Source organism: Rana temporaria, chromosome 12 (genome assembly GCF_905171775.1).
Source record: "Rana temporaria chromosome 12, aRanTem1.1, whole genome shotgun sequence".
Classification (NCBI taxonomy): domain Eukaryota; kingdom Metazoa; phylum Chordata; class Amphibia; order Anura; family Ranidae; genus Rana; species Rana temporaria.
This window is the reverse complement of record NC_053500.1, coordinates 22186791-22213603: the sequence shown is the minus strand read 5'-3', so window position 1 is coordinate 22213603 and position 26813 is coordinate 22186791. Positions and strand designations below refer to the sequence as shown.

The 26813-nt window shown below is 42.2% G+C and overlaps 1 protein-coding gene across 2 annotated transcripts in view; it reads left to right on the top strand.

Moving 5' to 3' along the window:
- Positions 1–26548, top strand: part of CDH26 (cadherin 26) — a 103280-nt gene extending 76732 nt beyond the window's left edge. Inside the window, exons 11-20 of one of the 2 annotated variants that reach the window (XM_040331341.1) lie at positions 820–1053; positions 4659–4880; positions 4967–5091; positions 7394–7450; positions 9781–9852; positions 9970–10026; positions 10595–10678; positions 12595–12639; positions 19060–19143; positions 26113–26548. In XM_040331341.1, coding sequence (XP_040187275.1) covers positions 820–1053; positions 4659–4880; positions 4967–5091; positions 7394–7450; positions 9781–9852; positions 9970–10026; positions 10595–10678; positions 12595–12639; positions 19060–19143; positions 26113–26301 — 1169 coding nt within the window. In that variant the 3' untranslated portion in view covers positions 26302–26548. The remainder of the gene's footprint in view (positions 1–819; positions 1054–4658; positions 4881–4966; positions 5092–7393; positions 7451–9780; positions 9853–9969; positions 10027–10594; positions 10679–12594; positions 12640–19059; positions 19144–26112) is intronic. The other variant, XM_040331342.1, reaches the window with a different exon arrangement.
- The last annotated feature ends 265 nt before the right edge of the window (positions 26549–26813 follow it).

The window sequence follows — 26813 nt, the reverse complement described above, 5'->3', positions numbered from 1 at the left end:
GGTTCTGAGTAATTTTCTAGCAAAAAAAATTATGATTTTTAAATTTTTTACATGTAGGATCGAAGTGTCAAAGTTGGCCTGGGTGGCAAGTGGTTAAATAGCATGTTTATGGTGCACAGATGCAGTGCAGTTCTGCTTTAAGTAATGTTGCATATGGTTTACTCAATATTCATTAATCAAATGTTCACATAACTCCCCATGCATGCATATTTTAGTGAATACTACAATTCTAACTTTGTCTGATTAGAGAACAGACAGCTTATGGAACATGTATGGGATACCGTTTACACTGCAGTTTGTGTGTTGAAGACTAAAATGTATGTAAAGGACATGAATATCATTTAAAGCAAATATGTTGGTATTTTTAAAAAGCTGAAAACTGCAATTGCCTGCAAAGTAAACACTGTCCTGCATGGCCAAGAGCAGAGAATTCTATTCAGCATCCAGCATACTTCCAGGTGTGTTGGTTGCCTGGTCTCCTCACTGCTTTCAGTGGTTATTATCAGCCCCTGTGTCCTGCAGTGACATAGGGGTCAACAGCTGAAACCACACAGCAGCAGGTAAATCCAGCATCTCATGTTTGTGTGAAATGTGGAAGACTTTTCAGCAACGCTTTACCTTCAAGTTAGAGGATTTTGGTGGCATAGACAGCAGGACAGGTTAGCATGAGGTAATAAATGTTCTGCATTCAACTCATTGCGTGCTACTAGTAACTGCACTAAAAACAAATCCGGTTTTATTGAGTTTATTTTCAAATGTGATCTTAAATTGCAATTGTATAAAAGACAAAATCTCTATTCATCATTCACTTCTGCACAGGTGAACCTCCAGCTACAGGAACTGGTACAATATCCCTGTATGTCTCGGATATAAATGACAACACACCGGAGCTGACTACACCCTACATGTCTAGATGTGATCATCAACTCGATGCTCCTTTCACGGTTCAGGCTACAGACAAAGATATGGACCCGTTTGCTGGGCCGTTTAAGTTTGATCTGGCTGATCATTCCAAAAGTATGACTCAAACATGGCAAGTCAAGCATGTCTCTGGTGAGTATATTTATTTATGTTGCACCAAGAAATCCCATGACACACAACTATTTTTTCTGACCAAACTTTATATTTTGAAGTTTTACATAAACACAATAGACACAAGTTTAGGTGAAAAACTTTGTGCTGATTGGAGGGGTCTGTGCTGAATGGAGGGGTCTGTGTGGAATGGGGGGTCCATCTATGCTGAATGGAGGGGTCTGTGCATAATGGGGGGTCCATCTGTACTGAATGGTGGGGTCTGTGCTGAAGGGGGGTCTGTACATTCTAGTCCATTTAACATGGTTTCCTATTGGAAAACGTTCTGTAGTGCAAATATGCAAATTGCAAAAAGCACTTCAACTGCCTAGGTGTGAATCCAGTCTTACAGCTTTGGCCCAATCCCTGTGTGGGGGAATGTTATTAAAGATGGATGAAAACCAGAAGAGGATGCTGGCAAGGGACAGAGACCGTTGGAGTAAGGGCCCTTTCACACGGAGCGGATCTGTATTGATCCGCCCCGTGTGTGTCCGTCGGCTCAGTGGGGATCCTCCGTAAATCCCCGCTGAGCTGTTGGCGGACAGGGCGGTCCCCGCACACTGTGCAGAGACTGCCCTGTCTTTGCTCTGCTCTCCCCTATGGGGAATCGGATGAATACGGGCCGTGTATCCGTATTCATCCGATCCGTTCCGCCAGACGGAAGAAAAATAGTGTTTTCTTCCGTCTGAAAAAGCGGAACTTTGCGGACGCGGATCGTTACGGACGTTAGCGGATGCATCATCCGCTAACGTCTGCAATCCCATAGGGATACATAAGTCCGTAAACGGACTTGTAATAAACGGTCCGTTCGTCCACACGTGTGAAAGGGCCCTAAAGGTAAGTAAAAGCTCCCTTTAGTTCCACTTTACCCGCCTCAGCTTTCACACCTGTACTGTATACCCCCAAGGCAATTTTAACATTTCTTGGGTTTATTCAGCAATAACTTTGTAACAAAGTAATACATGCAAACAAGTCAACAAGCCATTCTTTTGGTAGTGTCTTGGAAAAAAAGAAAATACATCATTTTTATGCAATTCAAAGAAATATATATTTTTTTACTTTTGATCCGTGTTAGGAAAAAAGTCATTCTGTACATAAAATGTATACATTTTATTCTACAATTGGTTTTGTTTAAAAAGACACTAAATTTATAATTCTAGTAGTACACAGCATTGCGTGGCTATTTATGAATTTTTTATTTATTTATTTTCAGTGTGGCATCTTTTTTTTTTTCTTATGTGGCATCTACAAATGAACAAACCATAAAACAAATAATGTAAAGTTTAAATAATATCAACCACCATAGAGAGAGTTAAAAAATGTGTTTCAATGTGTTTTTAAATATGTATTAATAAATGAGAGTAAACACAATCCAGATTCCAGCATGCTTCAAGTATAACTCTTCTTTAACAAAATTCCTTAGAGCTACTCTCTACATGTTTCACCCTCTAGGCATCTTCAGGAGATATTATTCGGTAGCTTCAGAGTACACTGTATGAAAAATAAAAAGGGGATAATATTAATAACTTGACCAACACAAACCAAAAAAAAAACACCAGGAAATTATTGGGTAAAGGAAGGAGGAGAATAAGGAGTTAAATGGCAAAATATTTTATTAAAGAGAAAAAAACGTGCATTAGGCAACATTTTATCCATAAACACGTAATAAATGTTCTTTAGCATTGAATATACATTCCACATTAATAATGATGCTACCAAAATTAGTGTGTGCAGTAAATTGCTTCCAGCATCCCTCCCATTTCCTCCTTACTGAGGGTTCATTTTGCTTAAGCCCAGAGCCCCTAAACAGAAGTAAAATCATTGATTTTAAAGTGGAGTTGCGCCCATACCCTCCAAAAATGAAAAGTCCGTAGCTACACACTACTGTAGCTGCTGACTTTCAATATTAGAACACTTGCGTGGCCTGGAATCCAGCGATGTTGGCACCCCAGCTGATTATATGGTGTTGCCGCCACTATTGCAGATAAGGCATCCCGACAGTGAAGCCTTTGTAGCTACACAGCTGGGTCCCTAGTGCGCATGCACAAAGCGCAATGCGCTCTTACTTGTTCGGCAGCAGAGGAGGGAGGAGAAGGGGGGGCCCGACCTTCTGACGTACCTTGCCTTATTAAGGTCCGACAGAAGTGGGGACAAGGTACTATTAACATGTACCCGTTCCCCACCGAAAGGTTCCAAATGTGGCACTGGAGGGGATGGAGGAATTGGATAAGCGAAAGTTCCACTTTTGGGTGGAACTCTAACAGTTTAGAAAACTGTTTTATGGGGTCATAACTGATAATGTGCAGCACCATGGCAGTTGCAGATCAAACAGAAGCAGCTTCCTTGGCTATAAAGGATAGGAGGGTTTAATTCCCGCTTTAAGGCTGCCAGCAGATTGGCCTCTACAAAGTTGTCAGTGCCTAAAAAGACAGGAATTGAGCATGTGCAGAGCAGGGTGAGAGCGTAATACTGGGTATTAAACAGTATAGGCACTTGTAGCTATACCTGGAAAAGGGGCCAGCCTAAAGTCATCTAGCAGGACTTACATTTCCGACTAAAGTTCCACTTTAATTGACATATGTAGACTGAAGCTCATCCTTGTGATCTGCAGATGAATGAAACAAGGTAAAACAAATGTTGCTTTGTATCAAAACAGAAGGCATGTAACAGCTGCTGTTGTACACAGCAACTACTGGCTATCATTTTAACAGCAGGGAATTGATGGAAAATGTTGCAGCGGGGAAGAAGGACAAAGTATTCTACACACACCTTGTGTATTTAATGCATTCCTTGCATTTAGATAAAAAATGTTTCGATGTCCGCATCGGCCTCCTCAGCCCCCCTTTACTTACCTGAGAGCCCCTTCAATCCAGCGCTGTGCATGCCGACAGATCGTTTCTCCCCTCACCTTCGGGTCTTTCTGGCTTTGCTGGGGCTTGGGTAGCCATTGGCCCGAGTCCCTTTTGTGTCAATGGACACAACGGATCGATGCGGGTGTGAGCATGCACCAGTGCCCCAATGGGAAGCGCCTTCCCAATGCGGGGCACTGGACAGAGAGGAGGGGCCAGGAGCGCCGGCGGGTGACCCAAAAAGAGGAGGTTCCTGCCCGCTCTGTGCAATTCCATTGCACAGAATAGGTAAGTATAGACATGTTTGTCATTTGAAAAAATAAAATAAATTGCCTTTACAAAACCTTTAACCAGTTCCCACTGAAGGTACACCTATGCGTCCTGTCGGCAGGTGGGCTTCCAGCACAGGTGGGTACTGGAAAGCTCCCGATGCATACTTGCTATTGGGAGCTTTCCAATCATGTGACTGCCAATCACAGCAGTCTCATGATTGGAATGCCAGCCTCTTAGCATTTATCACATCTTTAAGGGCTGGGAGGTGGCAGCGAGAGGGGTTTAAGAAACCAGACTATAAAGCGTTTATATCTAAAATGGGGGAGATGCTAAACCAACCTTTCCATTATCTAAATTAGTAATGGCTAGCTTTGATCAGATCTACTGCTGCCCAGTGTGTGTCTCTTCATTGGGAAAAGGGCATAAAACCTCAATGTATAATTGTCACATCTGTTTATTTTGCAGATAATACTGCAGAAATCATAATGCTGAAAAGCCTTACAAAGGGCAACTATACTATTCCCTTTGACATTTACGACAGACAGGGCACTTACAAAACCCAAAACCTGAATATCAGAGTGTGCTCCTGCCCAGACCAGATAAACTGTGAGAAGATGGCACCAGCGTCGTATCAGCTGGGAGGTGGGGCGATCGCAGCCATCTTTATTGCTCTGCTCCTGTTCTTGTGTAAGTATGATGAAGGTTTGTGTCCTGGAGATTGTTGACCGCTTGGGTGTTTTATCTTCTGACTCTCTTCTTGTTTTCTTTGCTAGTGGCACTATGTTTGCTCATGTGCTTTCTCTGTGGCTCTGCGAAGAAGAAGCACATGTTGCCAAATGATGAAGGAAATCAAACTCTTATCAAGTATAATGAGGAGGGTGGAAGTGCACTATCTCAGGTAAGTTAGAGTTTATAGGCTATTCGATTTTAGTCAAAAAGAATGACAAATCCTTGTACATACTGAGTTATTCATTCAACCTATTGGGTTGACCGAAAAAAAAAAACTGTCAGTTCTCGTCGGAGCAGCGATCTCCCCCACTGAGCTGTTGTTTTCTGACACAGGGACAGCCCCCCCCTGCCAGAACACTCCGATCAGCACTCTCCTCCATTGGCTGAAAGAGCTGATCAGGAGTCGGTCGGCTGCTGGTTTTCCTCGTCTGTGTGTACGGGGCATTAGGCTTCAAAGATACCTAGTTTTAATGAGCGCTGGCTTTATTGTAGCCATCCAAACCAAAACACAAAGAAAGGACCTTTGTATCAAGAGACAAGGGTAACGGTAGCTATTCCAATGATAAAAAGTACAGTGGTTGGGTTATCATGGATAGATAAAATGATATTCTATACAGATTAATCTGTTTTTTTGTGTGTTCTTTGAAGCTGGAGGGTTTAGGCTGCTTTCACACTGAGGCAAAGCGCCTTGAGAGAGTCTCTCCTTTCACTCCAATGTGAAAGCCCAGGTACTTTCACACTGGAGTGGTGCGCTGGCAGGAGAGTGAAAAAAAGCGCCCCTGAAATCAATGGGCAGAGCCATCGTACCACCTGCGGTTTTAACCCTTTTTTTAACAGCGGTTTTAACCCGGTTAAAAGCGCCCCGCAAGTGGCCATATAGTGCCTCAAAAACTATGGTAAATCGCCGCTAAAAATAGCAGCACTTTACCGCCAACGCCTCAGTGTGAAAGCGGCCTTATACATCCTTTTTTAGTCTGGAAGAATTATTGATATACAATAAATGTAACTAATAAAATAATTCTATGATAACCCAAGCACAGTACTTTTTCAATGGAATAGCTACTGTCTTACCCTTGTCTCTTGATACAAGGGTCCTTTCTTTACATTCGATTTTAGACTCCCTTCACATCTGAACATAGGTGGAAATGTGAGCAGAAATGCGTGATTGTGCTCACGTTGTCGTGAACTAAAATACGTGACGTGCTTGCAGTGCTACTATTTCTTAATGGCACCCCAAACACAGGTATCAGTCATGGATTGTCTGCTTTGCAAAATATGAGAAAAATTAGCTTGGCTTAGTGTCAAAATCTGGTACTTGAGCTTCTTTTGCCCATTTTTCGTGCATCAGGCAGACCATTCAAGTCAATAGGCTGTTGAGTGAAAAACTTGTCTAAAGGCGTGTGGCTGATAGGTCAACGTTGCATAAAGCTGGATACACACTATGCAATTTTCTGTCGCTTTTTTTACCAAAACCATATAATATGAGATCAAACCTTAATAGTTTCAATTTGTATGCAATCGGGCAGGCCCTTGCACTACATAATTTTGGTAAATCTAAAGGAAATCGGACAACATAGTGTGTATGGGGTCTAAGAGAGTACAGTAGAACCTCGGATTACGAGTAACGCGGTTAAAGAGTGTTTCGCAATACGAGCACTGTATTTTGAAAAAATCCTGACTCGGTTTGCGAGTGTTGTCTCACAAAACAAGCAGGATTCGAGCCAAAGCGGTGTGCAATACCGCGTTTGGCCTGAGGTGGGGGCGGGGGAGGTCACTGGAGCAGATCCGAACAGCGCCAATCGGAGCTGTTCGAAAATTTCTAAGAAAATCTCGGAAATACTCGGTTTGAGGTTTTCTGAGTTCAGCTGAGGTGTCCTCGGCCCTTTCCGGGTGTTTCCGAAGCTCTCTGGCGCCCCCCCACCACTGGCCACATGCGGGTATTGCATGCCATTGAAGTCAATGCGGAACAAATTATTTTAGTTTTCAATTGACTCCAATGGGGAAACTCGCTTTGATATGCGAGTACTTTGGATTACGAGCATTCTGCTGGAATGGCTTATGCTCGTAATCCAAGGTTCCACTGTAGTTGCAGAGACCTTGTGGTGGGGGAGCGGCTACACAATCGGAGAGGGGATGGACTGCACCCTGCATAGATTTTCCACGTCTCTACACAGCTCATCACAAAATGATGCAACTCCAATTGACTGTGTACATTTTCCAATTCTTCACACACAGTTTCTACTATGATAAACATATTACAGCGAGTTCAAAAAACCTGGAGGGAAGAAAAGATTCTGTTGTCTGTCTTTTGACAGCTAATCATTTTCTAATGAATATCAGTTGCAGTCTGGGTGCTTCAGGAAACGCATTCCTCCAGCACCCCAATTCTACCCCCCAATTCTTTGCTTATGCCTAGCCTTCATCTTCTGTGTAATTAATCATGTAGAACTTGTTTCTCTTTAATGTAACAGGCCACCCCAGCTACCCTGATTGCTGCTGGAAACGGTACCATGGATTATGGCGTAAAGGTAAATTTATCTCTCTACTTACTGAAATTGATCACAAAAACAAAAAACAGAAGAGGGTGTTCTAGTGGAAACGGCAGGAGCCTACACCAGCCAATCAGAAATTAAAGTGACCAAATTACTGTAAACAGACATGATTAACAAGTTACTGCATAGCGCAAAGCACAGTTAAAGAGCACCAATCAGCCGTGGCATCTGTAATTTACGGAATTTCCACTCAAAAGTTTTAATAGTTTAGCTTTACCTCTAAAACATGATTTATTTCTATCTTCTCCTAGACGTGCCTGCTATTTACTGTTAGTATAGTTGGCTTGCACAAAATAATTTTATTAGCTAGTTTGTAAAACACATATTTAGGAGCGCTAATAACGTGTTATCAAATATATATGTTTTTTAATTATCTCTTTTTACACATAGATTGCACACCAACGTTGCAGCCCCAAATTGTCACATTAGGTGCTAGCACATATGCCTTTTCTAAAGCTTAATTGATTAAATCTTTAAAAGTTAATATCCAGATAGTCATAGCAGCATGGCTGTTTGGTTATTCGTGTTTGAAAATGTAATTAAAGACCTTTATGCCAGCACCCCTAGTCAATATCTAAGTTTTTGTTTTTTTATACAGTTATCCATCTGTATTATCTGACCTTATCAGCAATAAAGCTGAACTCTGGGAAAATACTGATCCTTGCTGTGGGGCTTCCCCCATGCTGCAATGCTCATTTTGTCCAAAGAGAACAAAAAGCTCCTGCATGCTTCCTCCCTGCTGAATGACCTCTTCCATTGGTTGCAGGTACTCTAAAACCATTATCCTTCATTTTCTGGGGCATCCAATCTAATTTCATCATGGGCAGCATTATGGTTGCCCTAAAAAGAGCCAGTTGTATCTGTAAGACTAGATGTCCAGAGCCCCCCCTAATTTGGAAATTTTAAGAGCTGCCCCCCCCACCCTCCTTTACATTACAGTGAACCCCCTCACCTTGTGCTGCTGCTGGGGAAAAGCTCGAGGCAGTGCTGACAATTAGTGCAGGGTCTGGAGGAGGACTAGTCAGCTGTCAGTCTGCTAAATGCTGAGACCAGGCGAGGCAGAGACGAGGAGATGCTATGGCTGCCTAGAGAGGCAAAGAATCTGTAGGAGAAGTTCCCTAGTCTCCTCTGCTGCCACCGGCTTAGAAGAGAGGGGGGGGGGTGGTATCTAGAGATGAGTCTCTTTGCAGCTGCACGGAGAAGTACAGGATCTAGTGGGGGAGTAATGTGCTCCCCTCTGCAGCCAACTGCTGAGATGAGGTGAATGTGGAGATGAGGGGGGTGTGCCACATGAAATATGGAGGGCCATATTCGGCCTGTGTGCCTTGTGTTTACCACATGTGCCCTAGACAGAAACAAGCATTCCTTGTAGTGTGGGAAAGACCCACCTGGAGTTCACAACTAAGCCAAGTTAGCCAGTTTGTAACAATTACCATAACTATCCGAAACCTGCCTTACACCTATCTTGCCAACTGGTTCTATTAGAGGAAACTGAGCATAACAATGGAGCAGATTCTCCTAATGCTTCAGTATCTTGAAACTTTGTTGTCTGAAAGCATCTGAAGAGCTACAAATGGTCCAGCTGAGATATGCCGTGTTCATCAGATGCTGCCTAAGCTAATGATGATCTTCCAGGTGTCACAGAGCTGCAAGAAGCAGCTTCTCTGTCAAGACGAGGCTTGTACTTCTACAACAGCTGGAAGGCTGCAGGTCACCCTGTGACACATGTAGATATGCAGCCAAATTATACTTGTACTAGTTCTTTCCCATTTTATAGTGTTCTCCAGTTATGCCTTCTGCAATTGTATATCTGTTCTAGTATATAAATTCCACAACATAAAATTCAGTCATACAGCAAGTTTGGAAGCTGCATATTTCAAACCTAATATGTCTACATAAAAGTAACCCCTCATTCAAAACTACAAATATGTGTAACTTTATATAATACTTGGCAACCCCGGATCGGTTTTGGTAATTCGAAGGTAATTGATGACCTTATCTGTCTGGGCCACTAGTGTCAGGAGAATTCAAATTATGGGGTCACCTTTCCTCAAAATCCCCCATAATGAAGAATAAATAAAATTAGGAAATCCCAGGGGATAGCCTGAAACCGTCACCATGGCTTTTGAGTATCGACCTAAAAACAAATTATGGGGTAAATTTTACCACTACTGTAGGTTATTCAAGAGAATTGGTGTAAGTTGCCAGGTGATTTAACTCACAAGTGCCCATAAATCACAAACATGTTAGTTTTGCGTGAGGCTGATCATTATAGATAATTAAAACTTATTTTATTTTTGTTTTAGGTGAAAGAAGCAGTTGGGAGAGTGGTGTCTAATAGTAGTTTGCCTCGGTCGCAGTTTCAACAGTGGGAAGGAGTGAGTATTGCCTACAGTATGTTCATAGCAATCTAAAAAGACTTCTAATTAAAACACTGACAGACAGGATAAGTGGATCTAGTACAGAATTAAAATGTCTGTCTACCTTTTATTCAGGAGAGAGATAGTGTCGGACAAATGAAGCCACGGGCACAGTATCAATCCTGGGAGACTGTGAGTATTATCTGTTTCCTGATATGTTACTTTATACATCTCATACACTGGATATAACAATTCGGCATACGTATGAACTGGTGCTCCAATCTCCTTTAATGCAAGCCAGTACATTTACCTCCTACTTGGATGTTCATGCAATTTTAAATGCTGTCCTGACATTGAGTTATATATATATATAACGTTTTTGCATTGTTGGAGTGGAAAGCGGTTTGAATCTGTTATCTTTACAAACTATGAAAGCTTTGGTCTGGCCACCTGATTTTAAAAGTGAAGCTCTGGGCCTGACAGGAAAAGGGTTAATGAAAGCTGCATATTCAAAAATATTGAAAAAGTACATTTCAAAATAACATTACCATGTTAAACCTTCTATGATATTTTAGTGGTTGAGTTTACATATAAAGACATGCTGGCAAGTTAATCGGATCCTGTATATAAATTGGCACTAGTATCAAAGCGCGTTGGGATCCTACGGGGCAAATGACCGCGCTATTTCAAGATGCTAATCAACTCAACATATACAGTACCTGAAGGAAACTAGTAATCTAATGAGAAATTTTGTTAACAGGATGGTGTTGGTGTGGGGTTGGCAGCTGGAGCTGGAGCAGGAGCAGGTGGAAGGCGATTGGTACAAAATGGAACATGGACACAGGTAAGAGACTGTTATGTGGCTGTACTTGTTCTTCTAGCTTTTTAGAGCAGCTAGAAAATATTGTTCATACTGTGAATTCACCATTCAGACCTGACAAACCCCACTACAGACACATTTACGGGAGACTCTTCATTGGTGAATAGACATTCGCATGCAATACTAAAATGTTTAGCGGTGCTAATGTCTTCTGCTCACTAGAGGGCCCTATAAAAAAAAAAGGAAGTTGGACTCTTTTGCTTTGCTTTTGCTCTTTTTTGAAAATAAGAAGTTGGTGTTGCTCACGATCAGCCATCAGATTCATGCTTTTGTATGCCAACTGACATTTGTGGTTTGCTCTGGAGACCATTCTAATGTAAGACACTACAGTAAAACCTTGGTTTGAGAGCATAATTTGTTCCAGAAACATGCTTGTAATCCAAAGCACATGTATATCAAAGCATTTTTTCTTACAGGGTATAAAAGAGAAGAGAGGCACCTCTAAGTGGAGCAATAAGTTGCTAAATGTTGTACCTTCATGAAATGTAACCGTATTGCTACACTTATGCCTTGTTTCCACTGCACGGATCGGTTCGGGTCAGAAAGAATGGAGCGGTTAGAATGGGACCGGTCTATTCTGCAGAGCATTTCCACTGCAAATCGGACCATCCGGGACCATGCAAGGTTTAGAAAAAAAGCCTAGCACATCCACCAATCAGTGAGATGTATTTGTAGGTCCGCCCTAATGGAACCGTTCCATTCTCTATGGCCCCACATCTGAAGCAGGACCCAGAATGGTCCGGTACGGTTCGCTTTTATGGCACGCTTTCATAATGGAAACACCCAAAAAAGCGAACCGAACCGTACCGAACCGAACCGATCCGCTCAGTGGAAACGAGGCATTAGAGGCGCCTCTCTTCTCTTTTATACTCAGTTGTGACATGACACTACTCTTATAGCAAGACAGCTTGTAAATCAAGGCAAAATGTATTAAAACATTTTGCTTGTCTTGCAAAACGCTCTCAAACCAAGGTTTTACTGTATTCACAAAAATATTCACTGTTGATTAAATACATAATAATCAAGTCTATCCATTTCTCAGGGTGCCAGTGAGAATTATATGTGTCTTGGTAGTCTCAGTCTGTGAAAGAAAGAGCACAAAAAGTACCCATAATAAAAGGAAATTCTCAAATTTTTCTTTTATTCCCTAATTATTTCAGAAAACCTAGCTGGCATTGATGGCCTTCTAAAAAATGCTTGGATACCTGCTGTCTGACTTTAGTGTTTTCTGGGACACTGACTTGGAACAAGCATGTAGACAATAAAGCCAGGAACTCCTGATCTGCACATTCCGTTCTGGGGTCAGTGACTCAAGTGTTGAAACCATTGTGATCAACATTTTTAGAAGTCACTATTGGCCACATTATTCATCTTGGTACAAGTTTCTTTTAAATCATTTGGTCACACGAAGGAACAAGGGTGTTGAAATCTAATGATTTTGTCACAAACCATAATTAAAGAAAATGGGTGAAAAAAACTAGCATTAGCATTGTAAGGCTCTGTTCACATACTGTATATGCAAATTTAGGATGCACTTGGCTGAAACCGAAATTGTCAGTGTGTGTGTGTATATGTATATATGTGTATGTGTATATATATATATATATATATATATATATATATATATATATATATATATATATAATTGTCCCCCGGGGGCGCGCAGCGGCTCAAAATCCTGAGGACGTCATATGATGTCCACTCAGGATTCTACAACCACTTTGCTGACGTCTATGTCATTGGCGGGCGGCAAGTTGTTAAAGAGCGTTTTATCTGTCTGTACTCCTACATTAAAGTCAGAATCTAGACCAAACGCATGCATAGCAAGCTGTTTATTGATTTCATTGTACAGATAATATAATGATGGTTGTACTTTTCAGCACAGTCAAGGAATTCAGGGAGCCTTGGACACCAGCTATACATCAGTGAGTATCAAACTTTCAGCAAAATATGCTATTGCTTGTGTAATATAGACTTTGATATAACTAAACAGCTGCCAAAGGACAACACAAACTATACATCACTATTCTTGCAAATATAGAAATCCATGACTCTGCTATTATTGCTTTATGAAAAACGGATCCCATCTGCGTCGTGTTTGAGATCTAAGATTTCTGCCATAAGTACAGTCACTGGGAGAACCAGAGATTTGTTCATCGGTCCAGCCATGACTATCTTCTATTATAATTTTACATTCTTACACAACCAGGAGGCACAGCTTTGATGTTCAGCCCCACTGCCGGCAGCCTGTAAAAGTCTGAGAGGCTGAAAGCTGCTGCGGCTGGACACTGTACCAAGTTGAGCGCTGTACATCTTAGCGCTGTATGCACCCATAAATGAATGCAAGAAGTCTGGTACCTAAACACTAGTACCACACTCTGTACAGCATCCACCCACCACAGTTTGCAGCTTCCAAGATGTTTACAGGCTGTTGGCAGAAGGGTTGGACAGTTCACTTGTGCCTTCAAGCTCTTTGGTACAGGGGCTTGACACAAAAATTTACGGTAGATTTCCCGCATATTTTTATCTTCTAATTACTTTCAGGCCTTATTTGCACCGGCACTTTTAAACCTGCGTTTATATACTTTAATGTTTTGAAAGTTCCTTTTTAAACATACTTTAACAAAGCTATTCTGGCTATAAAGCAGGAGCATCTAAATGCATGCAGTGTGATCTGGGGGGGCATACATTGTTTTACTTCCTATAGGACTTCGAAACACAGGAGTGCCAGCTTGAATAATGCCTAGATCTGACTTCTCAGTGTTAAGGGGTTCAACTTAATCTGCCATGTTCTGCCTTTTTATCTGCCTGACATCAGTTTTTCAATTCTTGAGAGGGCATAAAAACAAATGGCAAAACCATGCTGTGAATCCTCCAGAACACGACCCCAATCACTAGACTGTAGCCATCTGTTAATAGAATGCACCAGTGGCGGCACAGTGCCCACCCAGTTGTGTGACAAGCAAATGAATATTCGCTATTGTCCTCTTGATTCTCCTGAGACCTGTCCTCCGATTGGCCGAGAGGAGAAGCGATCCTAATGGCCGCTAAGGAGGAGGAGGGAGAGAGACACAGGGGAAGCTGCCGGGAAGCACCAGGAGGAAAAGATGCAGGGAGGAAGCTGCGCCACTTGAAGGAAGTGCTGCCCGCGACCTTGATGGGTCAAGTGAGTGGGGGGCTGGTGACCGACCCCCAAAAAAATATATGCCACCACTGGAATGCCCCAGTGCTTTCAAATAAGGTGTGTGCATATGCACTAGCATATATAACCATACATAAATATTAAATGACTGACAATTTCTGAGTCCTAGCTCTCAAATCAATACACAAAACATATATAAATGAGATTGCAACAGTCTGTGGTATGAAAAAGACCGAAGTGCTCAGTCCTTCAAAACTTTTCTACCACATGCCTAGTTTTCTTTGGAAACTCACCAGAATATTATTACTCCTTATTAAAAAGAATGTCATATGGCGCTTCCCTCCCCCAAAGTGGTGAATTACATGAGATGTAATTCTATATCGCAGACTTTACTGTTGCAATTTTATTTTTATAGGGATTTATTTTAGCATTGTATCACAGAAATCTTGGCAGTGCATGATGATCTCAAATAACGATGATCTACAATCTGCCTATACATCGGGGTCTGTTATGTGACACCTAGGCAGTGGAACTGTCAGGAGTTGGAATCGCAGTGTGTGGGGTGAGAAAGTTGACAGGACAGCAGCTGTCAGACCTTAGGTGACCACTGACTCCCCTTCAAAAAGTGTCCTGGCTCAAATAAAATAAGTACAAATAAGAGACAGAGCAGTTGGACCACACAGTTACAATAATGTATTACTAAATATTCAATTTCTTGCATAAACCTTTGATGTTCATAGGTTTTGCATCTCACCTGCACAATCCCTATGATTGTTTTGTTATGAATATGGCAAATCCAGATGCCTTAATTTTCAATGCATGTGTATATACACAATATGGGGATATCTCTTGAATAAGGAGTATGTAGTTCTTGGTGTTACCACAAGATGTCACAAGAGTATAGGAAATGAAAAGCTCTCCTAAGCCTGGAAGCATACAAAATCAAGATGCCATGGACCAACAACAACTGTTTCACTTAAAGCAGCAATAATCGATTTATCCACTTAAACCTGCAGGCCACTCTCTGGTTAAGCTCTTAATCCAGTTGAGCCGTCTTTGGAGGAGCTGTCTGTCCTATTCCTATTTTCTCACAGGGGACACTTGACAAAAATTTAGAATGTACAAATAAGTCATGGATAGGTTTTCACAAGAATATGAGAGCTTTCCAGAACATGGAAGACAGACGCTGACATTACAGTAAGGCACAGAGAAGCAGATGTATCTCGTCAGAAAGACACAAGACCCTCTATTGTTCCCTCATAATAATGAAGCCCAAAATCAATGCTTTCCCTAGGATAAGTTCACCTTTCTAGAAATAATAAATGCTCTTATTTTTGCAGAAAATTGTGCATTCATTTTTTTTCATGGAAAAGCATTGCACTGCTCCTGCAGACATATCCACCGGCTTCCAGCCAGTACATCTGTATGGGCTTTCTTTCTGAGTGAAAGCTGAAGGACATGTCAGTACTCCTGTTTGAGCGTCTACTTTTTCAGACTTTTTTTTTTATGTATTTACACGCATTTTCGCATATGTACGGTTTCGCAGATGCGCGAAAACGTATTCTCTCATTCCCATTGTGTACACTACAGTATGTAAATGAGCATTTGCGCACGCTTATGCATATTTTGCACACATGGAGTGTAAATTACTGACCCACAAAGCAGATTTATTTTTTTTTTTATAGAGAATGCACGGCGCTTGTGTGCATAGGCACATTACAATTAATGGGCTGTATTTTAGCTCAGTATAAAAAAAAAAAAAAATCAGTACTGAGCTTTTTCAAGCTGCAGTGGGCAAGAGGCCTAATACAAGAACACTCGAGGCACCCCCGCAGCCCATTAAAACTACAAGTTCATTTGCCGCAATAGTTCATTAACAGGAATCTGTAAACGATTGATGTTGCTGTGTGGGTGGAGCCATGCAAAACATTTTTAAAAAGGTGACAGCGGGTGTGGAGAGAAGAACCCACTGTCACGGGGGGAGGGGGAAAGAGATGGAACATGTTTACATGTTTCACCCTAAACGGGGTTGGAACAAGTAACATGTTCCAAAGGTGAACTTGGCCTTAAAAGTGGTAGTAAATTCCACTTTGTGACTTTTACCTAGAGGCAAGCCTATAATCAGGCTTACCTGTAGATAAAATGAATATCTCCTAATAGTGCACCGTTTGGGAGACATTCACCATGAATGCAGTAGATGACATAGTTGGCCAATGTGCTCCGATGATCTACATTTGCCAGACCTTTAGAGCTTCATGCAGCAACCGAAAAAAAAAAGACCAGAAGGAAGATGGAAGCCCTGAGGGAAGCAAAAGCTTCATTGAATCAGAGAGCTTCTAGCAGTTCAGAGAGCCCTGCAGGCTTTTTTAGTCAAAAATCAGGGGTTACAATTTCCATATCCTATCCGACAACATCGCGACGGTTGCGTACCTCAACAAACAGGAAGGCACGAGGAGTCGGATTCTTCAATTGATTGCCCAAGAAATGTTGTCTTGGGCAGAAGAGAATCTAGCCTCAATCACAGCAGTGCACCTTAAGGGAACGCAAAACTGTCTGGCAGACTATCTCAGTCGCCACAAGGTGGAGTGAGACAAATTGGTCGCTTTGCAGAGATCACCGACAAATGGGGTTGTCCCGAAGCAGATCTGTTCGCAAATCAGGACAACCGCAAGACAGAGGAGTTCTTTCCTCTAAACCCAGCAGATCAATCACTGGTGATTGATGCCTTGGGGAATACGTGGCCATTCGACCTCTGCTACGCCTTCCCACCGATCAGGTTTATTCCGGAAGTTTCTCCTAGAAGAAACAGATCTTATTCTGATCGCCCCCTTTTGGCCCAAGAGGCCATGGTTTTTCCTACTACAGACTCTGGTATGATCCTCCACTGAGGCTTCAGAAGAGAGAGGACTTGCTGTCGCAGGGTCCAGTCTCGCACCCACATGTGGTTTACTTAAACTTGAGGGCTTGGTATCTGAAGAAAATATACTGAGGGCTCAAGGGTTTTCTGACAAAGTAATCAAGACTCCGGTGAATTGCAAAAAAAGTCACTAGAGCCATATATTCCAAAGTTTGGAAAAAGTTGAATTCATGGTTGTCTGAAAACCAAAGATCAACGCATGACATTCCTTCTATTTTGGCATGTTTTCAAGAGGGTGTCAACAAGGGTCTTTCAGTTAGTACCTTGAAGGTACAGGCGGCAGCTATCAGTGTTTTCCTCCAGTTTTCTCTTTTGGAAAATCCCATGGTAGCGAGATTCTTCAAATCCATTTCTAGGGCCAGGCCAGTAGTGGTAAGAAGTTGGACAACTTGGGACCTGTCCTTGGTACTTCAAACTTTGGTAGAGTTTCCTTTTGAGCCCTTGGAGGATATTTCTATTAAATCACTTCCTTTAAAAACTATTTTATTAGTAGCAATTACCTTAGCTCATAGAGTAAGCGAGTTGCAGGCCTTATCAGTAAGGGAGCCATTCCTCACGATTTTTGAGGATCGAGTTGTTTTAAAAACAGATCCATGGTTTTTGCCTAAGGTGGCCAGTACATTCCACAAATCGCAGGACATTGTACTGCCATCCTTTTGTAGTTTGCCACAGGGCGATTAAGAAAATAAGTTTAGTTTTTTAGATGTGAGAAGAATCCTTCTCGTCTATCTGGAGGTCACCAAGACCTTTAGGAAAACAGACGCTTTATTTGTCCTATTTTTTAGGTACGCACAAGGGTAAGAGTGCATCTAAAGCCACATTGGTTAGATGGATAAAGCAAGCCATCTCGGAAGCTTACAAAATTAAAGAAGTTCCTACACCTTTTGTTACTGCGCATTCAACAAGAGCTTTGTCTGCGTCTTGGGCTGAGAGGGCTGGTGCTTCACCGGAACAAATTTGCAAGGCTGCCACATGGTCCAGTTATTCGACTTCATTAAACACTATTGCCTGGATCTGCAATCTGCTCAAGAACAGTCATTTGGTCGAAAGGTCCTTCAGGCAGTTGTCCCACCCTAGACTGGTAAGTTCTGGCTCATCATCTCATGGGCTGTCCTGGAAGACGCTTGGGAGAAAAGCTGAGTTGGACTTACCGGTAACTCCTTTTCTGAGAGTCTTCCAGGACAGCCGGATTCCCACCTGGTTTTCTATGGAAGTTATGTGTTTTATGCATATGTTTTTCAGGGAAGTCCTATGGTTCTCGAGAAGACTGACATGGGCCTGGAGGACCGCCCTTTTATCTGGTGGGGGTAACGTGTTTCCTGTTCTGGTAGGAGGAGCCCTAGGTCTCGTGGCCTGTCCTGGAAGACTCTCAGAAAAGGAGTTACCGGTAAGTCTAACTCGGCTTTTCTTTTGCTACCTGTGGCCAAAGACCTTTTGTAGATGGCTATTTCTATACATCTCTAAGTACCTGTGTTGAAATACTCATTACTTTCCTAACCTGTGCCTTTGTTTTGCTCAAGGCCAGGCTATGCAACAGGTTCCATTAGCAGCTGTTTTTCCTCACATTCATTATCCCAAAGCTCTCCGACTACTAGGAACAAAAACAATGTCTTGAGTAAGCTCTGAGTAATACCTTGGATCTTACAGAAAGCTAAGGATTCTTTTTATGCCCCCATGTGTGAGTTAGCAACCTGTCCCCAAGCACCAAAGCTGTCACAGGCACCCCCATACAAAGCAACGTGTTCACTTTAGGACTGAAACAAGCCAGATAAAAATAAATAAAAATTAAGAAAAGAAAATTCTTTCAAGCCCTCTATGATGTTGCCTCCCTAGGCCCCATTACTCTTTACACATCCTGGTCTGAAGGGCTCCATGCTATTAAGTATTGATTTGCTTTGTAAAAGCGTTGCCTGTTCTCTGATTCTTTTGTTCCCTGTAATAAAGCTGAGTACCAACATGACGTGTCTCTCTAATGCAGTGTTTTTCAAGACTGGCCTCAGGTCCCACCTGTTTTGTGGACACACTTTTCTTGTTCACCGCTATTATCTTTCTGTATATACAGTATGTTAAGCAACCATTTTATTTTCCAATGCTAAAAGGCTTTTTGAGAGAGTAAGAAGTATGAGCTGTTATTAAATATTTGTTACTTTTTCAAAATGCTTCTGTTCGGTATATTTGTATCTGTTCAAATTGCTTTGGCCTGTCTTCAGTTAAAAAATATATACCTTACACCCATATATTACATTTTTTTTTAAACAACCTCCATTGTTGTTTTTTGATTTACAGAGCAGCAAATATATGAAAAACGGCACCTACAAAGCCAGGTCTGACAATGCATTTGTAGAGAAAATTGGAGATATGTTGAGCAAGGTAAGAGGGGGAAAAAAAACCTTTGTTTATTTGATAGTGTTTGTCTATTTTATTTTATTCACTTATGGATGTACAAATATTATAGATAGCACTGAATCTTTCAACACCCCAGACAAACGTATACATATAAGCCCAGGTTCATACTGGGCTGCAGGAATGAAGCCGTGCGAGTTCATCTGAACTCACACGATTTCACTCTCGCTGGCAGTCCCGATTTTGGGCGAGATTACAGAGACATATGTGCAGGTTTCTAAGACCTTGCAAATGGATTTCTACTTTACCTAATCCACATAGACTTGTCAATTGAGTGAGTGAAAAACTTATATAGCGCTACACATGCAAACTAAATCGCCTCTGGGCACTTGTTGACCATTTCTCCTTTGACCTCCAAAGAGATGAGTTTTGATCTTTCTCCTAAAGGCCAAGTGGTTCTCCTCCAACCGAATGGAGGTTGGTAAAGTGTTCCAAAGACGAGGGCCTTGGACAGCAAATCTTCTTTCTCCTTTGGACTTGTATCTGGTTTTGGGGATTTGGAGTAGATTTTGGTTGGAGGATCGCAGCGCGCGATTGGGGTTATAAGCCTTTAGTTTTTCGCATAGATATTTGGGAGCATTTCCCAGGATACATTTATGCGTCAGATAGAATCACCTACAAAGCTCTCTGTCTATGTTGAAAAGGCATTCGCCCGTGTAAACTGGAAATTCATATAGCTAAATGTATCTTGTGCTCCCACCTTTGCAATCAGAAATAGTACCTTTTTAGGGTTGTCCCTCATCTCCCCTTTGTAGGTCTTATTTTTTTGTTGGGTGCCTGGAAAGCATTGCACCCACGATCAGCAGATCGTGGGTGCAATGCAAGGCTCTTGCAGACTCTGTGTGAAAGCTATTTGGCTGTACATCATGCAGTTACACACTAACCGGAAGCATCAATGAAGTACCACAGCGCTCAACAGTGCCGTGGTAGTTCATTGAGTACTACGAGCTGACAGCCGCAAAGGCTATTCAGAACTCTGTGAATGAGTTATGTGGCTGGCCAGGTGGGCGGAGTCACGTTCTTTGCAGAGAATGACAGAGAGCTGGGGAAGAAATTTGCTCGCCGCCTGGCACATCGGGAAGATTCGAGGGCTGGTGGATTTGTAACATGTTACACCCTGAATATGGGTGTAACATGTACCTGTTACAAAATGCTCCATTGTTAAAGGATAAGTTCACCTTTTGTATTACATTCCATCAAAACCCCAACATTTCAGAATTCCAAATAGACCCTCATCATTCAAAATTAGCATTATTCGTGAACGATCTCATGTATGTGACACATTCTCATGTATCCATGCCCTAAAGCCCCATACACACTATCTGTTTTCCTGCAGGTTTTTTTTCTTCAGGTTTACCAAAACCATGTAGTTCAAGGGCCTGCCTGATTGCATACAAATTGAAACTCTTAAGGTTTGACCTCATATTAGATGGTTTTGGTAAACCTGAAGAGAAAAACCTGCAGGAAAACTGATAGTGTGTATGGGGCTTTAGTCATTCAAAAGTTCCAAAGCGTGAGTTCTTACTATAACTTTAAAGTGAACTTCACTAGATCTTAACTGTCTCCCTACCACCAGCTCAACTACAACAGCTGATAATTTTCCATTCAAGATATACACCTCGCGTACACGTGACTGTTTTTCGGGTTCTAAAAAATCATGTTTTTTTTAAAATGTCATTAAAAACTATCGTGTGTGGGCTTCAGAGCATTTTTCGGGTTCTGAAAAACGGACACATTTATTTTCGAACGTGCTCTATTTTTTCACGACGTTTTTAATGTTGTTGTTTTTCGGGTTGTAAAAAATGGTCGTGTGTAGGCTTTAACGGCGCTGCAGCAGGGCGCTGCTGTCTCTCAGCGTTATTCCAAAAGTTCTTTGGTGTGGTTCTTTTTTGAGACGAGTGCATCAGATCGCATCGCAGACATATGTCGACCTGCCATGCAGTTCGTTGGCAAGTGTACCTCAAAGACCCACACCAAAAAATAAACCGGACCTCTCCTTGCTCCTCATCAGCTGGGATCTTCAACCCCACTATACCCTCAGTCCTCTCTGAAGCCTGCACTGATAGGACTGAAGGTGTAGACTTAGGTGTGTCACAGCCAAGTACTTGCGGCAATCTACTATCGGTACACCGACGTCAGATTGTACCAGGCAAATTTCCCACGTAGCTTTAGGTGCACACTGCAGAGGACACGGACAGTACACCATGTGAAAGTACTTGCAGAATGATCCCCTGCCTGTGGTATTAATATGAGCAGATCCCTGCCTCTAGGAATAAATATGAGAAACACCAGCTTTACGTAGCTTTAGGTGCACAATGTGCAGAGGACACAGACCGTACACACACCACATAGCTTTAGGTGAACACTGCAGAGGACACAGACAGTGCACCACGTGAGAATACTGCAGCTAGCACAATCGCCTGCCTGCCTGTCAGTATATTAGGAAGAGTGGATATAGCTAAACTCAATACAGTGTATAAATATATATACAACACCTGGGATGCATATATATCCTCTACACACTGTAACTCTAACTGACTAGCCTGCCTACCTGCTCTATCTAACTGCAAAAAATTACACTCTCTCTGTCCACTCTTAACCACCGCAACACACTACACAAGGCCGACTTCCAGGTGGCCTTTCATAGTGTGGGGCGTGTTCTAAACCCCCTGAGCCATAATTGGCCAAAGCCACCCTGGCTTTGGCCAATCATGGCTCTCCGTTTTTTGCAAGCTGTGATTGGCCAAGCATGCGGGTCATAGTGCATGCTTGGCCAATCGTCAGCCAGCAATGCACTGCGATGCCGCAGTGAATTATAGGCCGTGACACGCCACTCGAATTTGGCGCAAACAGCCCGTAGCGTTCGTATTTTGACGAACATATGATCGAGTCGAACGTGAGTTTGACTCGAACACAAAGCTCATCCCTAGTTGGCACAAGTGAACAAGGTCTTCAACTTTAGGTCATAATAGAATGGCACAATCATAAAACAAAACATGGCAACAAGTAAACCAATGAAACAGGGGAGGGCCGTCCATTGTGGGAGCATGGGTGCTGCCCCCATCCCCGCTGCCGCCCTCTTTATCCATGCGCCCAGCCCCTTTCAGGACGCCGGGCACATGAATCCCTGACCAACCTCAGCAATACAAGCAGTAAGTACCCATCTCACCTATTCAGACCTATTTTCTGTAGACTCGATCCCTGTCTCTTTGAAATTCAAACCTGACCACCTTTTGTTGCCCTTTTATTCAAGACTCCCTTCATATTCATGTAATTTCCCTAAAATTTGCAGACACATACTACCCTCCTGTCCCACATGACCATTTAGGAAAGAACTTCAAACTACCATGACCCCAGAGGAATGGGACAAATGTTTTTCCTGACACACAAGCACTCAATTGCGAATAAAACACAAAAATAAAAAAACTTCTAAATGATAACCAGATGGTACAAATGCCCAAATGTCTTAGACTTCTATGTAGTGGCGGGATGGATACATGCAGTTCAAGACATTGATTGTTAATGTATTTACTAGCACATGTATATCTGTGTGCAGGCAAATTGCAGTAAAAATGCCAGGACATCACCGCTTTGGCCTTCTATTTCAAATTGTTTTGCATTGCTATTTACGTGGCTTTGTAATTGTTATGCACCATGATCTTTGGACAGCTCTGTGGTTGTTGGACTGCTTCCAATCTTGGGGAATGGAATGCACACCTTGCTCAGCTGATAACTGCAATAAACCTTTCAAATCCAATATCCTGTAATTATAACGGGACACAAACATTCTTACAATCGTGACGTGTACGCATACCTGGGCGTGTTGCGATCAGTCATGGCTTGTCACTTTTCATACAGTTGCTTTGTTGTGCGAGATTCCCCAGGTGCACACTAAGGATTGCTGAAGTCAGCATTTCAACATTGAAATGGATACTTGGTTTATAGGTCAAAACTATTATCTATTGCAGGGAGTTTTTATTTTTTTCATCAGTCATTGAAAATCTTGCATGATATAATAAACTATATATATATATATATATATATATATATATATATATATATATATATATATATATATTAGAATAGTAAAGCTGAACTTTTTCTGCAGTGTAACTGCAAGGGTAAAATGCTTATTTTTTACTTAGGATACCATTAAAGGATTTTTTCCTTGCCTTATTTCTCGCTCCCCCTGCAGTCCTTGCTGTCCTATTCCATGCGATGCTCTGAGTTGTTGGGGGCTCTCCTGCATCCTCACAATGTAGACCCTATATGTGATCACATCATTGTGCCTGCAACAAACGGCGTGACAAAAGAAAGTGTCTTTGGGGGGACAGATAGAACAAAGAAAAGGAAGGTTGTGGGACAGAGGAATATGTTGAATAAAAGGGCTTTTTACTGCTATCCTAGATGAAAACAAACATTTGCCCCTTGTTGTTGGGGGTCACTGCAAGGGTAGTTCAACCTTAATTAATTTAAGCAGCTGAGGAGTTGTCATTAGCCCTTGCTTAGATAAAGTATTGGTGCTCAGTCTGTTCCAGCAAAGTCTCGCCAGGAAAACATCCAAGTCACTGCACCAGTGAAGTAGGAAGTTGTCTGGTATTGAAATTTGCATGCAGACAACCCACCCACATCAGCTTAAATGGAACTGCCAAAAATCCAATGACAGACACTCAGTAGTGCCAAGTATAAATACAATGTAATTATTTTTAGTAAGGCAGTCTGGATTCTGTTTTTTTACATTTATTAATTATAGCTCTTTCCACATCCTTAACCACTTCAGCTCTGGAAGGTTTTACCCCCTTCATGACCAGACTATTTTTTGGCAATACGGCACTGCATTACTTTAACAATTGTGCGACGCTGTACCAACATTTTTATTTTTTTCACACAAACAGAGCTTTCTTTTGGTGGTATTTGATCACCTATTTGTTGTTGTTTTTTGTTTATAGCGCAAAAAATTAAAACTGCACCGCTGAGAGGCTGAGCCGGCTGCTCCCGCACTCTCCACAGCCCAGCACTCCAGTGAGCGAGGGAGGGGGAGGCAGAGAAGACAGCAGACACTAACAGGAGCCCTGAACTGAGCGATCTGCTGTGTTTAATTGCTCGGGTCTTAGAGCTGGCGGGAGACAACATCAACCGTTTAAATTCTTTGCGCTATAAACAAAAAAGCCATACATTTTGAAAAAAATACCATTATTTTTTACTCTCTGCTTTAAAACATATCCAATTAAATTTCTTCTTCAATTCAGGCCAATATGTATTCTACTACATATTTTTGGTAAACAAATGACCAATAAGCGTATATTGAAAATACTGTATGCACTGTTACTGTACTAATGACACTGGCAGGGAAGGGATTAACACCAGGGGCGATCAAAGAGTTAAGTGTGTCCCTAGGGCAGTGATGGCGAACCTTGGCACCCGAGATGTTTTGGAACTATGTTTCCCATGATGCTCACCTACGCTACAGAGTGCATGAGCATCATGGGAAATGTAGTTATAAAACATCTGGGGTGCTAAGGTTCACCATCACTGCCCTAGGGGGATGTTTTCTAACTGCGTGGGGGGAATGACTGACTGGATGAACACAGAGATCCCTGTTCCTGCTTCGCAGGAACACAAGATAACCATGTTCTTCCCTGTTAGAACGGCAATCTGCCTTGTTTACATAACCAGAGAGGCGGAACAGCAATCTGCCTAATGATTGGCGGGGTCCCCCCTCTGGCCAATCTGTGTGCGCCCCCGCTATTTATTGCATGAAATGACATACAGGTATGTTGTTTGGCGCAATAGAGCCACCCTGCCGCAGTAGATCTGTGGTGGGCGGTCATAAGTAGTTACAAAGTTAGGTTGGAATTTCAGATCGGCGTGTAATTGTGCGACGTTGTACCCAAACAAAATCTATTTTTTTCCCCACAAATGGAGCTTTCTTTTGGTGGTAGTTGATCCGCTCTGTGGTTTTTTATTTGTTGCGCTATTAACAAAAAAGAGCGTCAATTTTGAAACAAATAATGGTGGCAATCTTTTTTAGATTTTTTTCTTTTTTTTTGCAGACTAGGACACGAGGTTAATGAGCCCAGCTGAATCAGGTCTGAATACTCTGGGCTCTATAAAACCCCTTTCACACTGGGACGGTGTGTGCGTCGGCGGTAAAGTGTCGCTATTTTTAGCGGTGCTCTACGGTCAATTTTGGAGCACTATTCGGCCACTAGCGGCCGAAAAGGGGTTCAAACCACCTGCAAAGCGCCACTGTAGCGGTAGCCATTCATTTCAATGGGAAGGAGTGTGTATACACCGCTCCAAAGATGCTGCTAGCAGGACTTTTTTTTGCGTCCTGACAGTGCAACGATCCAGTGTGAAAGCCCTCAGGCCTTTCACACTGGAGTGTAAGGAGCAGCTGTTTCAGGTCGCTTTGTAGGCACTATTTTTAGCGTTCTAGCGCCTCAGTAGGGTGCATTAAGGTGAAAAGAAGGCAAAGCTTTACAACCCCCTCTAACATGCAATTTTTAAATGACAAATCTAATGAATGAATGAATGAAAAACTTATATAGCGCGGCACATGCGAACTGAATCGCCTCTGGGCGCTGGTTGTTTGTGTCTCTTGCCATCAGAAAAGCAGGGTTTTGATCTGCTTTCTGAAAGACAGGTGGTTTTGCTCCAACCGAATGCTGGTTGGTAAAGCATTCCATAGCCTGGGACCTTGGAAAGCAAACCTTCTTTCTCCTTTGGACTTGTATTTGGTTTTTGTAACCTTGACCAGATTTTGGTCGGTGGATCGCAGAATGCGGTTGGAATTGTGAGGTTTGATCTTGTCGCATAGATATCTTGGAGCCTTCCCTTCCTACAAACAAAAAAAGTGTTTCCACTTTACAACATTACAGTAAAGAGAACATTTTTCAATTGCTGGTTCCTAATCTTTGCTTTCTATCCTTTTAGCGGTTGCATGGACTTCCTGATGACGATGACCAAGGCATGTACAAGCCCCGGGTATATGCATTCGAAGGGGAACTTGATCGAATCGCCTCAATGGAATCTATCAACTGCCCCGATGACACGATGGACTTTAGTTTCCTGGATCAGTTTGACCCAAAGTTTGCCAGATTAGAAGAAATCTGCAAGAAGTAAAGATGCATCATTTTTTTATTGCAGACAGACTGAATCCACTGGAACCTCTGCCTGGCTTAGCCCTGAGCAGCTCTTGAAAGTGCATTTTAAAGGACTGAGACATTGTCTCAAACAAGCTTACATGGGCTGGGACTGAGGGGAATTATCGCTACGCTGCAGCTTATATGTTATGTGCTGGGTATTGTACTGTATGTGCCTCTTTTTTTGTTCTGCTCACTTAATTTGAAATAAATTATATTGGATCAGAGGAGGGCTTGTAACGCTACCAAGTCTGTCCCTGGAACAGCATGCCAGACATCCAGGATTACTGGCTGAGAGCTTCTCAGGAACAACAGAACGAAACCGGATACAATTAATGTTGATCACTAAAACAAAAACGCTAGCACTGATTTATGGGACCAATGCTTAACCGTCTGCACCTTTATGGACCAGTCCATGAAAGACCACAAGAAAAACAAAACTGATGGATACTGCAAATATATTCAGGTATGGTTTTCTCCTAGCTGGCACAC